The 14,984-nt window shown below is 37.0% G+C and overlaps 2 protein-coding genes across 5 annotated transcripts in view; both read right to left on the reverse strand.

Moving 5' to 3' along the window:
* Nucleotides 1–12,929, reverse strand: part of suox (sulfite oxidase) — a 45,564-nt gene extending 32,635 nt beyond the window's left edge. For 3 of the 4 annotated variants that reach the window (XM_056735636.1, XM_056735633.1, XM_056735637.1), the window contains exon 1: nt 12,539–12,929. The gene's annotated coding sequence lies outside the window, so the exon portion shown is untranslated. Of the gene's footprint in view, nt 1–11,259; nt 11,437–12,538 lie in introns of those variants that run through there. The other variant, XM_056735634.1, reaches the window with a different exon arrangement.
* Nucleotides 12,930–14,041: 1,112 nt separating this feature from the next.
* Nucleotides 14,042–14,984, reverse strand: part of mcrs1 (microspherule protein 1) — a 40,402-nt gene continuing 39,459 nt past the window's right edge. Inside the window, exon 15 of the mRNA XM_056735638.1 lies at nt 14,042–14,553. Coding sequence (XP_056591616.1) covers nt 14,467–14,553 — 87 coding nt within the window. The 3' untranslated portion in view covers nt 14,042–14,466. The remainder of the gene's footprint in view (nt 14,554–14,984) is intronic.

Below are 14,984 nucleotides of genomic sequence, written 5' to 3' on the forward strand. Positions count from 1 at the left end.
TTTTGGAATAGTAAATTAAAGTTTGAGTATGTTGTAATCATTTGACTGATCTCACATTGACCTTGCTTATTCTTGCTCACAACATATTATCACATTCCCAAGGGGTAATATCTCATGGCCACGACAAAACTTAGTGAAACGAGCATGTCCCCTCCCGTTCGCCCTACACGTGAGATTGGTCAACGTGGAAAATGTATTCACTCAAATTATCCCGTTCTTTTGGATATGTTTTGGATTTCAAAAATCAGTGATTGCCATTCTTCATTTTTTTGGTTTATTCTGTAATCATTGCATGCATCACTAATAAATATTCTAAAAACAAAAATATTTTCGATTGTGATGAATATATATATCAATTAGTGACAGAATGAAATGTATTGTTTGTGGTCAATTTTGACAGCTGTTTGGAGGATTATTTTATGAGGCCAAACTCTTTCTACTTTGCTGTAGGCCTTTACTGAAAGGCTGAATACGTTAAAGCCAACCTAATCACTGTAGCCTGACGGATGAACAAATAAAATTAAAACCTTATGAATAAATAGGATATCTTGTAAGATACTGCATGATCCAAATATAGTATTATTTGATACATTTTTAAAGTTTTCATTACATTTTGGGCATTGAATCCATGCTGAATCCACTTTTCTGATGGGATCAGTTTAATCCAGATTTTTTGGAACAAAGTGATCCAAATCCTACAAAAAAGTTCTGAAAAACCCAAACTAAAGGTTTGATCCGGATCAAAACCAAGATTGGATTACGTAATCTAATCCGATTATGTAATCCGTTTTTTCTTTTGAAAAACACATTTTCAATATTTGATCCAATCCGTTATCCAAAATCCTGGATTACTTTTGAAAAACCGGGCCCTGGAAATAGTGCTACGTTGCTGTATTACTGTTAGCAGATAATTATGTAATGTTTTAATGCTACTTAATTATTGGTAACATTTATGTTTAATGTAACATTAATGTTTAATGTTACTAAACACTTTTAATGTTACTAAATCAAGACGTTACTTAGGGATATAAGTGGGAATTATCGAACTTTCGAGGGCAGCAACGTGAGACTGGACCCAGCTAAAATATAAATTTATTTCAGTCCTTTGTACTCTTATCACTATCTTAAATATTTTTATAATTGGGTTCTCTCTTCTTGTTTAATTTGAAAAGCTGTTTTCTCCTCAGATCTTTAGATCCCTCCATGGATATCAGAAAATTGCTATATAAGCTATAATAATATACATATTATATATCTAGTAGTGAATGTTTTTCTGCTCACCGTGCATATTGTTTTAATTGGCTGAACATAAGTCTTCCATGTACATTTCTCTTCACACCATAACCCTACATTTCTAACTCTTTTACACTTTCCATACTTTTGACCACATTGTTCAACTTCTCTTTCCCGTAAATAACATAACTGACATCTTTAGAAACCATAACCCAACGTTCAGCCTTTATAACCTTATGAGTACCTTAACTGAGATTTAATATTCTTGCATCACTTCCATACAGTGGGAACATTTCTTGTTCCCCTGCGGATTTTGAAAGTTTACCTGTTTATGAAGAAATTAAGCTTCTATAATGTTTATGGTAGTTTTTACTTTAAAGGATAGAGACAGAACATCAATCAAAAATCCATAAAAAGAAACATTAAAAAAAGGTTATAAATTGTTTTGCAATTCGGTGAGTAAAATTAGTATTTGATCTGGCTCCCACTGATTATATACTGTATTAATAGGTATAGGTTATGTGCTTATATGTTACACAAATTACTCCTGTCACTTTAGGAAATTACTCCTGATGTCAGTTTGTTAGGTTTAAAAAAGAAGCCTGCCATCACAATCTGTATATTCAATCGCAACCTCTTCACCATGGTCAAGACTAGATTTATAGCTGTCAAAGGTTATCAGGGACAAGATTGTAGACTGACACAATGCTTTGGGCTACATACAGAAGCTTAATGAGAAGGAGACAACTGTTGGTGTGATTATTTGGAAATAGAAGAAATCAACAGTAAAATGATCCAGAAAAGGCTTAGGAGAAAGTGCTGTGGTCAGATGGAGCCAAAATTAACTCTCTGTTTTTGGAGGGAGAGAAATGCTGACTATGACCCCAAGAACACTGTCTCTTTAGTCAAGCACATTATGTTTTGGGGCATTTTCTCTGCTATGGGAACAGTATGCCTTCACCAGATTGGGGAGGTGAGGGACGGTTCCATTTACTGTTAAATCTTGGACGAGAACCTCCTCACCTCAACAAGAACACTCAAGATGCGTAGTGGATCGGCCTTCAACATGACAGAGACCTAAAACATATTGCTAAGACCACCAAGGAGTGGCTCAAAGAGAAGCACAATGCAATAGAAATCAAAGACTAAACCAGTTCTTCATTCTTCCACCTATGCACCTTTCATGCAGTTGAATTAGTACTAAACAAATAAGTACTAATTCAAGAAATTAGTTAAATTAACAATATGATATTTGGCTGAGAAACAGCTATCAAAATCAGAGGATGCCAAAAAACTACTTATTTATGTAATAATAAATTCTGTACTGTGACAAATGTTAGATTGAAAATACGTAATGATTATAGCTTCTAAGTGTGGTTTAAAATGAGAGCTTTGAATTGTTCAATGCCTTGCATCACCAGTTTTGTCATTTTATCAGATGGCAGAAGCAGCCTTTGCATTTGTTATGCATTAAATTATGGTTGAAAACAATGTAGAAAACAGTAGATTTGAAGATGTTCTGGACTTTGAAGTCCCAGAATAAGAATATTGTGTTATATTCATTTCTGCTTTATCAGATTTGGAGGAAATCTTCTGCTTTAGTTTTTATTTACCCTGACAGAATTTTCTTGGCATCACAAAAGAGTAAAAAATAAAACACAAATAAAATGAAATGGACCTGTTGTATATTAGTTGTTTTTGACTTGTGTAAAATTAATAAGGTCAAATATAAAAAAAGCTTTAAAATATTATTTTGTTTAAATAAGTGAAGGAAACTGCTCTAAACTTTTGCGACAATGCGGCTTGGCAGACCAATTTTATTTACGTCCCCACCAATGTCAAAATCAAAATTTCGCCCTTGCCTATAACCATAATCACAGAATACTATTTAATTTGTTATATTCAACACTGTATATACAATAAACAAAAATACAATAATATGACATTGTCCAGTAAATTAGTAAAACCTTGCAAATACACACACACAAGATTATTATTATTTAACATAAAAAAGATATGGCTTGGCAAACCATTTAATATTGCATTTATGCCACCTACTGGAAATAGAGTGAAACACAGATCAAATAAATGCAAGCGTTTATTTATTTATAAAGCACAAAAAGCACTAATAAACTGTACACAGCAGTGGTCACCACATTTTAAAGTGGTGTTTATTTGTTATAAACATCAGAAAGTCGTAATAACATGCCCAACATATAATGATATAACCATGGTTTTGGACTTAAATGTATTTCACGAACACTTTACACAAAGCATTACAAACTGCATAAACTAAGATTTACAGCTGGTCCTTACCAGTGTGTAACACAACTAACAGAATGTCAAGTAAACAACAGATGATCATTAGTTCCTAGGACAGACGCAGACGTCACGTTCAGTGAGAGGAATGAGTGAAGTGAAAGTTAACAAAGTAGACGCTTGACACACTGCATTGAACCGTGTATAGGGGCGTGTTACAACACGTGTTAGCAAAAATGACAACAAATTACTTCACTGCTACACGTGAATGACACGTGACGCCTAACTGGACGCTTCACTGCTGCACGTGATTTACGTGACGTCTACGTCACGTCAACGTCTCGTCTGCGTCTTGAATTCAATGCAATAAATAGCAGAATAAAAAAAAAGTTAAGACGTGGAGTTAGACGTTCAGTGAGACGAATGTGTGCTGCAAAGTCATGTATTTGGACCCTTAGGAACGCCATATACGTCCGCCTCGACGTCCGCGCGATTTCGCGCGCAGCACCGACACGTGACCATTACGTCTGACGTCTCATATCTTACGTCTGACGCCTGAATACAATGGGATTTTAGCCAGTCGGCATGCGAGCGTATACACGTTTGTTCTCACGTCAGTTTGCTAGCGAGTAACCAAATTTGCACATATCACACCTCATACACGTTCTCCAGGCGTTTATCTAAGATACGTCTCCATATAAAACAAATGGAGACGTACACGCACGCTTACACGTGTGTTATAAGTCGTGCTTGTGAGTCTCGTTTGCTAATGATACAATCCGAGCGCCATAAAAGGAGCGCCATAATCCGAGCGCCATACATTTGCACATATTACACCTCATATGTTTGCGTGTAGAGTACGCGTAGTCTACGCGTGAAAAATCGACGCGTACTCTACGCGCAAACAACGCGTAATCTACGCGCAAACAACGCGTAATCTACGCGTGACGTCAATTTCGCGTGTTTTTGGCCCATTCGGCCACTTGCCCAGTTTGGACGTGTAAGCGTGATGAGTTCCCATTGGCTGACGAGCGGAAGGGTTAAACCATTACTGTGGGCCTAGGGGGTTGCCTCCCATTTCTGACTCCCTGCCATCACAATGCATGTAACATGCGAAAGATCCACTTATCTATTTACGTATCCATTTATCTAATAAGCTATTAGATATAGATGTTTTATCATCCTTTTTAACGTTTATTGCCGGGTCATGTTAGTAGCCGTTTTAGCAGAGAAAATTGATTGATAAAAGACATCATTAATATATCAGTTCCAGTGTTGTAGGGGTAATTGACGCTATCCGTATAAATTGCATTATGGTGTCTTGGTCAACGTAGGATCGAAGCCCGCTTCCCGCGAGGACTTAATTCTCCTGTAACAATTTTTTTTTTAGAAAACCTCTAGCCACAGTTTTAAGCCCTATCCATTAATACATACGTTTATAATTTGTTAACTTCTTAAATCAGTAAATTTATTCATGTTGAATAATTTATAAAATTTATTGGTAATATTAGGTTTTATATTCTTACTAATTTTCAAACCTTGGCTACGGCCCTTTTTTATTTATTTTCAGTTAGAAAGAATAGGTTTAAAGTTTCATCAGACTTGATGAAAATAAAGTAATGTTTTATAATACAATTTTATTGAAATATAAGATAAATAAATACAAATTTATAGAAATCCGTTTTTTCTTTAAAAGTACATTAAACAAATTTAAAAAAAGAATTGTCGCCTGAACACATACTTTGTAAGCGTATAAAAGTTACTGCTTTCATAAGATAAGCACATGTAGGCCAATCAATAATAGTCACAACAGCTAGCATTAGTGTGGTTTTTAAATGTTTAGAATGAAAAAGGTTTTCATTACTTTTCTTGAATAATAATTTGAACGAATATAACTGGCATGAATTGTCTCTATACTCCTTTCAGTTGGTAATACCTAGAATTTCAAGAGGCAGACACACTCTTGTCAGTTTAAATCTAGACTAAAGACGCATCTTTTCAATCTTGCATACACTACTCTTCCATAATATTAATCCTCAGAGGATCTAGGCTGCAGTATTTAGATCAACCGTAGCCAGGAACACATCCGAAAACACATGATGTAGTTATTGCATCAAAGAGTGCAGAACAGTACTTTACTCTCAGCCAGTCTTGTCTCTTTGTTCTCCTGAGATTTTTCTTCTCAATTGGAGTTTTGGGTTCCTCGCCACCGTTTGCATACTGTTTTGCACTATTTGCTTGGCCCGGGGGGCTGCTTTAGAATTCGGAAGATTAACATAATTAATAATTCATATAGAATTTATAGTCAGTTTAATATGTGAGATGTGCTTCTCTCTGCTTCATCTCAAATGTGTGCTTTCACTGTGCGTGTGTGCGAGTGTGTTTGCATATTGTGTGTGTGGAGCATTTGTATGTTTGTCTTTTGTGTGTTCACCTTTTTCTTGTTTTTACAGGTATATGACTTTAGTTGTTTTTCTTGTAGTCAATGTGTCTCATGTACAGCTGCTTTGTAACAATGAAAATTGTAAAAAGCGCTAAATAAATGAAGTTGAGTTGAGAAGGGAAAATAACTGCATATAAGGCCTCTTTCAATAAAAAAAAAACTCGACCCTAAAGAACTAGGGAATTACAGGCCTATATCGAATTTACCTTTTATATCTAAAGTTCTGGAAAAAGTAGTTTCAACTCAATTATGCTCCTTCCTCCAAAGGAATGACATTAATGATGAATTCCAGTCTGGATTTCGAGCATGTCACAGTACAGAGACTGCTTTGATCAGAGTTACAAATGATCTGCTTTTAGCGTCTGACCGTGGCTGTATTTCGTTATTGGTGCTGCTAGACCTCAGTGCTGCATTTGACACCATTTACCATAGCATACTTCTACATAGACTCGAAAATTACGTCGGCATTAACGGAATAGCATTGAAATGGTTTAAGTCTTATTTATCCGACCGTTTTCAATTTGTAGCAATAAACAATGAGGTGTCCCGCAAATCACAAGTCCAGTACGGTGTACCACAGGGCTCAGTCTTGGGGCCTCTGCTCTTCGCATTATACATGCTACCTCTAGGAGATATAATAAAGCGACACGGAATTAGCTTTCACTGTTATGCTGATGATACTCAACTTTATATTTCCGCGAAGCCTAATGAAACTCAGCAGTTTCATCGAATAAAGGATTGCATAGCTGACTTAAAAATGTAGATGAGTAACAAATTTTTATTACTAAACTCGGACAAAACAGAAGTGCTACTTACTGGACTGAAAACTGCAATGCGTAACAACCAAGAATACTGCTTAACGATTGACGGATGCTCCATAAAATCCTCGTCATCAGCTAAGAATCTTGGTGTTGTATTCGATAGTACTCTGTCATTTGAAAGCCATGTCGCCAACACCTGTAAAATTGCATTTTTCCATTTTAAGAATATATCTAAATTACGTCATATGCGGTCACTGTCAGATGCAGAGAAATTAATTCATGCATTCATGACATCAAGACTAGATTACTGTAATGCACTTCTAGGTGGTTGCCCTGCGGGCCTATTACAAAAACTGCAACTGGTTCAAAACGCGGCAGCTCGAGTTCTTACACGTACAAAAAAGTATGAGCATATAACCCCGGTTCTGTCAACCTTGCACTGGTTACCTATAAAGCATCGCATTAACTTTAAGATCATGCTTATTACCTATAAAGCCCTACATGGTCTAGCGCCGCAGTATTTGAATAAACTTCTATTGTATTACAGACCTCCACGTACATTACGCTCAGGCGTCCTGTCAGTTGGTAATACCTAGAATTTCAAAATCAAGTGCAGGTGGTAGATCCTTTTCTTATCTAGCGCCTAAACTTTGGAATATTCTTCCCTGCACGGTCCGGGAGGCAGACACACTCTGTCAGTTTAAATCTAGACTAAAGACTCATCTTTTTAATCTTGCATACACTATACCTCCATAATATTACTCCTCAGAGGATTTAGGCTGCATTATTTAGATCAACCGGAACCAGGAACACATCCAACAACAAATGATGTACTTGTTGCATCAAAGAGTGCAGAACAGTACTCTACTCTCAGCCAGTCTTGTCTCTTTGTTCCAAGGTTACCGCAGGATGCAGTTCATGCCCAGACCTGATGGCAGAGCTGAGAATGGGAAGCGGTGACCTGAAAAGAGCTAAGAGGATAGAGCTGGATAAAGGACGCGACAACTTTGTTTTTCCTACAACATTTAAAATGCTATTAGATTGTTAATGATAATCTTAAATCCTTAATTTTTATATTTTATTAAGCCTTGTTGTGCAAGCACTGTTGAGCTTGTGCAGAGGCAGCAGCTTTTGCCAGAGGGGAACTGGAATCCCCTGGTTGGGCCTGGGTTCCCCTGAGGTTTTTTTTCTCAATGGGAGTTTTGGGTTCCTCACCACCGTTTGCATACTGTTTTGCACTATCTGCCTGGCCGGGGGGACTGCTTTCGAATTCATACTTCTATTCAATGTGTCTCATGTACAGCTGCTTTGTAACAATGAAAATTGTAAAAAGCGCTATATAAATAAAGTTGAGTTGAATTGAGCATATAGGATCAAATTAGAAAGTACCTGGTTGATAATGTCAGACACTGAGTAGCTGCACCCGATGAGATCATAGCAAGATTGACTAACGTGGCCTGTCAGAACTTACACTATGAGTACGCTTGATACGTGCTGATGTTACAATGTAATGTAGAGCTTTGGAAAATGTGGAGCTTGAGGGGAATATGTAAACTGGACAGAGGGCATCATTTTGACATTTCTATACGTCACAGGATCAAGCAAATGTTTCAATTCAATTCAAGTTTATTTATATAGTTTATTCAAGTTTATTTATACAACTTACTTCCATGGCTGAGATTTTTGAAACCAACACAGCTACACAAGGTGCAGTTGCTTCAGTTCATGTGCTGAATGGGCAGGAAGTAGTCAGTGTCCCCTTTAATGGCTTAGTTTTTATTTAATAGTTATTACAGCAGAATTTGAATATTATCCAGCTATTGTTTACATCCAGTACTGGGCAAAAGTTTGGACAAAGATTTTTTTAATTATTTCTTTACATTTATCAAGGAATCACGAAAAAGTATCACAATTTATTAAATTAAGCAGTACAACAGTTATGAACAGTACAACAGTGTGTATATAAATATTCTTGTAAAATCATAGGCATATCACAAGTCATACCTCCTTCATCCTGTATGCAGTGGATATTGTGATCAGACATTTGCCTTTGAAGCTGTATTTCCTTATAGAAAGTAGTTGCAATTACGTCCAATTTTTCACTTTTAATTTATTGAAATGTTTTATTGGTTATTTTTTATTCATTTACAAATATAAGAAAACTACTATCCAAATAGAATGAGCGGCTGCAGGTGACCTCCTAGGACTACAGTACTATATTTATATCTAGGTCTACAGTGGCGTATATTTGCAATATTAGCAATACATTTTATAAATTATTCAACATGAATAAATTTACTGATTTAGGAAGTTAACAAATTATAAACGTATGTATTAATGGATAGGGCTTAAAACTGTGGCTAGAGGTTTTCTAAAAAAAAAATTGTTACAGGAGAATTAAGTCCTCGCGGGAAGCGGGCTTCGATCCTACGTTGACCCAGACACCATAATACAACTTATACGGACAACGTCAATTACTCCTACACCACTGGAACTGATATATAAATGGTGTCTTTCATCAATCAATTTTCTCTGCTAAAACGGCTATAAACATGACCCGGCAATAAACGTTAAAAAAGATTATAAAACATCTATATCTAATAGCGTATTAGATAAATGGATACGTAAATAGATAAGTGGATCTTTCGCATGTTACATGCATTGTGATGGCAGGGAGTCAGAAATGGGAGGCAACCCCCTAGGCCTACAGTAATGGTTTAACCCTTCCGCTCGTCAGCCAATGGGAACTCATCACGCTTACACGTCCAAACTGGGCAAGTGGCCGAATGGGCCAAAAACACGCGAAATTGACATCTGACGTCACGCGTAGAGTATGCGTTGTTTGCGCGTAGAGAACGCGTTGTTTGCGCGTAGAGAACGTGTTGTTGCGCGTAGAGAACGCGTTGTTTGCGCGTAGAGTACACGTTGTTTGCGCGTAGAGTACGCGTCGATTTTTCACGCGTAGACTACGCGTACTCTACGCGCAAACAGCGCGTACTCTACGCGCAAACAACGTGTTCTCTACGCGCAAACAACGCGTTAAAATACGCACGTTTTTGGCGTTCCATACTTGTACCGACGTTTGTCCACACGTACGTTTGTCCAGACGTTTGTCAAACGCATTAAAAAAAAAACCTTTCAAAGCTTCGTCCGCCTCGATGTCCGCGCGATTTCGAGCGCAGCACCGACACGTGACCGATACGTCTGACCTCTCATATCTTACGTCTGACGCCTGAATAGAATGGGATTTTAGCCGGACGGCATGCGAGCGTAGACACGTTTGTTCTCGCGTCAGTTTGCTTAGCGAGTAGCCAAATTTGCACATATTACACCTCATAAGATTCAGCGGCTGCTGCAAGCACGTTGAAGCCTCTAAACACGTCTTATCTACTGTGTTCGCCACATGATGATAACTTTGCAAAACAAAAAGTAATCTACACGCTTCAAAAATTACAAAATCAGTTTGCCGTGTCGTGTGTTCTGTGAAGTGACAGTGCTGCTGCTACGATCGATGCGGTCAAACTTGACATTCTTAATATGAATAAAATGCCCCAGAAAAAAATTATATAAAATTGAATAAAACGTGTCTCTACTGTAGCTGATGTTTCCTGATTGAGCAGTTTGACCCAGCTAAAAGCTTGTTCATGTAAAGTATATGTCAATATACGTACATGAGGTTCTGTTGTGCTTGCAATTGCAAATGAGATAATAAATGTTCTCCCTTATATGTAAACGAGTACATATTTCTATATTTTTTTCTTGTTTTTGTAGGCTTTGCACTCATCTTTAGACATTTTAACTATGCAATGTGCTAATTATCTTTTTTTAAGTATACAGGGCATGTTTATTGGGTTAAATCTTATCTGTAAAAAATGTAGGGGGCACAGAAATGTTGGTTTCCATAGGGCCCAGAATTTCTGGCGGCACCCTGCCTCCACATTTAGATGCAGTACTGAGCACAAATCAGAGGTAACTTGAATCTTGTTTGACTGTTACATGGACAGATGAGCACACTCCTAAAAATCACGAAGGTGGCGACGGTGGTCAGCTGCGAGATGGCAGTAGAATTTGTTACAACAATAAATTTAAATAAAGCTTTGATTTTTATGATGTTTACTTGTATATGTATTAATAATAATACAATTCATTTCATTCTAATTATCATATGTTTTATTCATGTTTATTCTTTGGTTTTCTGTAAATAAAACAAATTACATTACTGTAAATGCTTCACTGAAAACGTATGCATTCACATTTTTGTAGTCTGTATTAATGCCTAGATGGCATATGGCAGTACAATTGCATTAATTAGCCTATTTTAATACAACATGTAGTTTTCAGGGGAAGAAATGGATAAGTATTGTTCAGGCCCGTGTACACTCCAGTACAGTAGGTGGATGATATGCACCCCAAACGTAATTTGCTCACCGCCATTAATTAGGAGAAGAAGATCATGGATATGGCGGACAACGGCTGATCCCATACCTACTACACCCATTCACGGAAAACAGTACGTACCCATTTTGCCCGTTGAGTACGTACTCACTTAAATTGAGTACCTACACATTGAGTATGCGATTTGGGACCCAGCGCTGGTCTCCGCAACGTTCTGTGTAACGGAGCTATAGCATTGACCGGACAAGCGTTTATCCTACTTCCGGGTTGTACACGTCACGCTGGGAAATAGGTCTATACTATAGCTTATCAAAACTCAAACATTCGTCTTATCCCTGCAACAACATTGAAGGGCTGATGGGTTACACCACCAAACCCCTCCCCCCCAAAAAACACCCCTCCTAGTATGGCCAATCAAAAGAGACTTGAGCTTGAGCAACACACGGCACCTCAAGTATAAACATGAAACATCGCCACTCATTTACTGATCCCAACATTCATGCAGCGTATCAGCAGAGCTTTAACTGACTGCAGTCTATTAGCTTCTATTAATGATTCATACAGCTCACGAGCTACTGGTGTTTAAACGCTTTATGACCCGCCATAAAAATATATTTGCCCATGATAAAAAAAGAGAACTGGCATAAGGATCCGCTAAAAACATATGAAGATCGTCCATATGAAAATGTAAACGCTCTTGAGATTCGTGTTAAATATAAAAACAGCAAACCGTTGTGCTCAAGCGATGGTCTACGACTAGGCTGGTCAAAGTCAAGTCAAAGTTGATTTGTAAAGCTCTTTTTTTTAAAGCAACTGTTTATTAAAGTGCTGTACATGTATAAAATAATATATGGTTATTATCAATGATACAACCAATCACAATGCAACAAAGACAATAAAACAATACCAAGGATGCAGCTCTCACATAGTGTCAAATGCCAGACTGTAAATATAAGTTTTAAGACTAGATTTAAAAACAAGTGTCTGGGCCTGTCACTTGCGAGCTATTCCAGAGCTTCGGGGTCGCCACTGAATAAATGCATTGCATTTAATGTTTGCATTTAATATGACACATGGGCATGTATCAGAAGATGGCCATGCTATCATATGAAGAGAAAGTCTGTCAAAAGATATCATAAGACAAGTCTGTCATCAGTAAAGAGTTTGTAAGTAAGTAGCCTATGTATGATGTAACCAGGCAAATGTATATGAACATCTAAATACCGCAACACAGCCATTGTAAGAATGCCTATGTGTCATATTATTAAATGCAAACATTGAATGCAATACATGCATAAAACTAAAGCGACGAATTGAACGAGCTCAACTTGAACGTAGCTTAAACAGAAAGCATGAAACATGAAAGCGCACAAACACATGCAGCCCACCACTTAGATATTTAAATAACAGACAAAGGTGGGAAGAATTAAAAATTACGACCACTTACAGTTTCGCGGTTGTTAATGAATTGCTTGAAGTGTATTTTCTTATTGTAATTAGTTCAACTGTAGTTCCCGAAGCAGCAGTATACGCCGTACACACTTCACGAAAGATTCTCGCGGTACTATGAGGTCATTCACAGATCTAAAGTCGAACACGCCCACAAAGGGGGCTTAAGGTCTTGTATGAGAGACACTATGAAGAGGAAAAGCTTTTGCGACATTTTTTATGATTAATATCTGAAGTATATCCTTCTGCTAAATTTGTGGGTTAAATTATGGTTGATGTTAATAAGGGAATCAACATGGGTGATTTTTGTGTAAACATTACACTGATAATGTTGATGTTGTAAAACAGCACTGTAGCAAAAGGGATAGAAAGGCCCTTTCCTCTGTCTCTTCCTGCAGCAAGAGTTACAAAAATGTTACAAAACATGCTTAATTTATAGTTTGTGCTATGATTTGTAAAACGCTTTGAATTTTTTTAATACAAAGCATATTTTTCTATTTTATGCCCCCTCCAAATAGAACTTGTTCGTTTCATTTATTGTTTTGTTGCCGTGTAAACAGATATTTCACAACATACAGGAAAATTTAAAATGTGTCATTTCCAATACAATCAGTTTCGGTAGCAGATGTTTTATTATCTACTTTATCATAAAGTTATTTGCAATCAATTTAGAATAATAAAATGCAGATGTCTGCAAGATGTATGTGTGCTATCAGGGTTATATAATTATAAACCATGCTTGGCTTACTCCAAAATGTAGAATAATTAATACCGTGTATCAACAGCTTCATGCTTCCCACAACATAGATTTGCAAGAAATTGCTTTTATCCCCAAGCTGTAGAACACGAATGTAATGTATTCCATTGCTCTTCCTGATACTGAATAATTGCATTTCCCCAAAGCTTACGACTTATCTAAAAGTTTTGGGACAGACAAACAAAACGAGGGGCTGTCCCAAACAATTATCAATTAGTATATGTTTGAAATAGGTTGGTAAGCAGGTGTTGGGCTCAACAGTCAAGCAGATTTTAAACAGAAAAAAAAACAGAAAAGAACTCGTCTGTCACCAGTGGCACCATGTTTCTATTTTGTTTTAGTTAATTTTTTTGTTTTATGTATCCTTGCCATTTTGAAATGATCTTCATATCAGTGTTTTTAATAATATTACAAGACATTGTTGTGAAGCAGCATATTTCTACTGCCTTAGAATTTGTGCCGGTCAGATGTCTGACTCAGACTAATTTCTAGTCTCATCATAACCTGCTCTTCTCCACTTCCATAAAAACTGATAACCCAAATCTGTTCCTGATAGAGCCCTGATATAGAAAAGTGGCAAACTGGTAAACCTCCGGTGTTGTTTTGTCTGAGCCCAAATTATCATGATCACTTTGATCATCTGTGTGAATGTAAAAGTCAGAATATTCTGACTTTACTGAAAGGCACAATCGCAATAATCAGTCAATAAAGAGTCTTTAGGGAAAAAACAAAGCAAACAATCGGAATATGAAAACGTATGAAGAACGTCTGTTTTTAACCAGCTAATCAAGCATTTGACACATTATGCATTACATTTTTTTGTTTCGAAAATGCTAATATATTATAGTTGCTGGGTTATAATTACAAACCAACAAAGATGTTGAGTTCTACAGAAGACAAGTGTCAAATAAAAAAGCTCCACAAACCAATAAAATTCTACCACAAACTGTCAAATAATCATTTTTTAAAGTCCATTGTCTACATGGCAGGAATACAAAATATTAACTTCTTATTTTCCAGTCTTTAAATCGAGTCTCGGTTGTTCATCATGTGTGAAGGGCAGAGCATCTCCTCAGGTTCTGCTGTCTCCAGTGCACCTGCTGTCTATGTTGCAGCGCTCCTCAAACTGGGACATTATATAATGCTCATCAACAGCAGTTCGTTCAGCTTTACGGCTGATTCATTTTAGCAGCTTCAGCTTTGATGAGGGAGATCAACTCCTGATTGATAAGGAACACAAAGCGAAGACCTGCAATCTGGAAGAAACAAACACAGAGGTATGAACTTTACAAGAAAAATATTTGGTTAAACACACCAAAAAGACTAAAGGCAATGACCAACTAGTGCTAAAGTTTTGCATCTGCAAGAGAGGAAATAGCACTTACAAACCAGCATGGGCCAGTAAACCCTTTTATTCATGCATTATGACAACCTCAATCAGTTTCTACATACAAATTGTTATTGCTCTTAGGAACACAAGAAACAAGACTATAAACGTCTTTACAAACATTTTTCATTTTGCACATAAGTGGGCAGCTGAAAAGGAGACTGTATAGGATGATGCACTAGTGACCTCAGTAGTTGCCATCAAAAGCCACGCATACGCAATAAACTGTTTTTAGTTGGTGTCCACTGTAGTGACCTCTGTGTATGAAAGGATAAAAAGGGAAACCAGAGCTACTGAGAA

Source organism: Triplophysa dalaica, chromosome 21, assembly GCF_015846415.1.
Source record: "Triplophysa dalaica isolate WHDGS20190420 chromosome 21, ASM1584641v1, whole genome shotgun sequence".
In the NCBI taxonomy this organism is placed as follows: domain Eukaryota; kingdom Metazoa; phylum Chordata; class Actinopteri; order Cypriniformes; family Nemacheilidae; genus Triplophysa; species Triplophysa dalaica.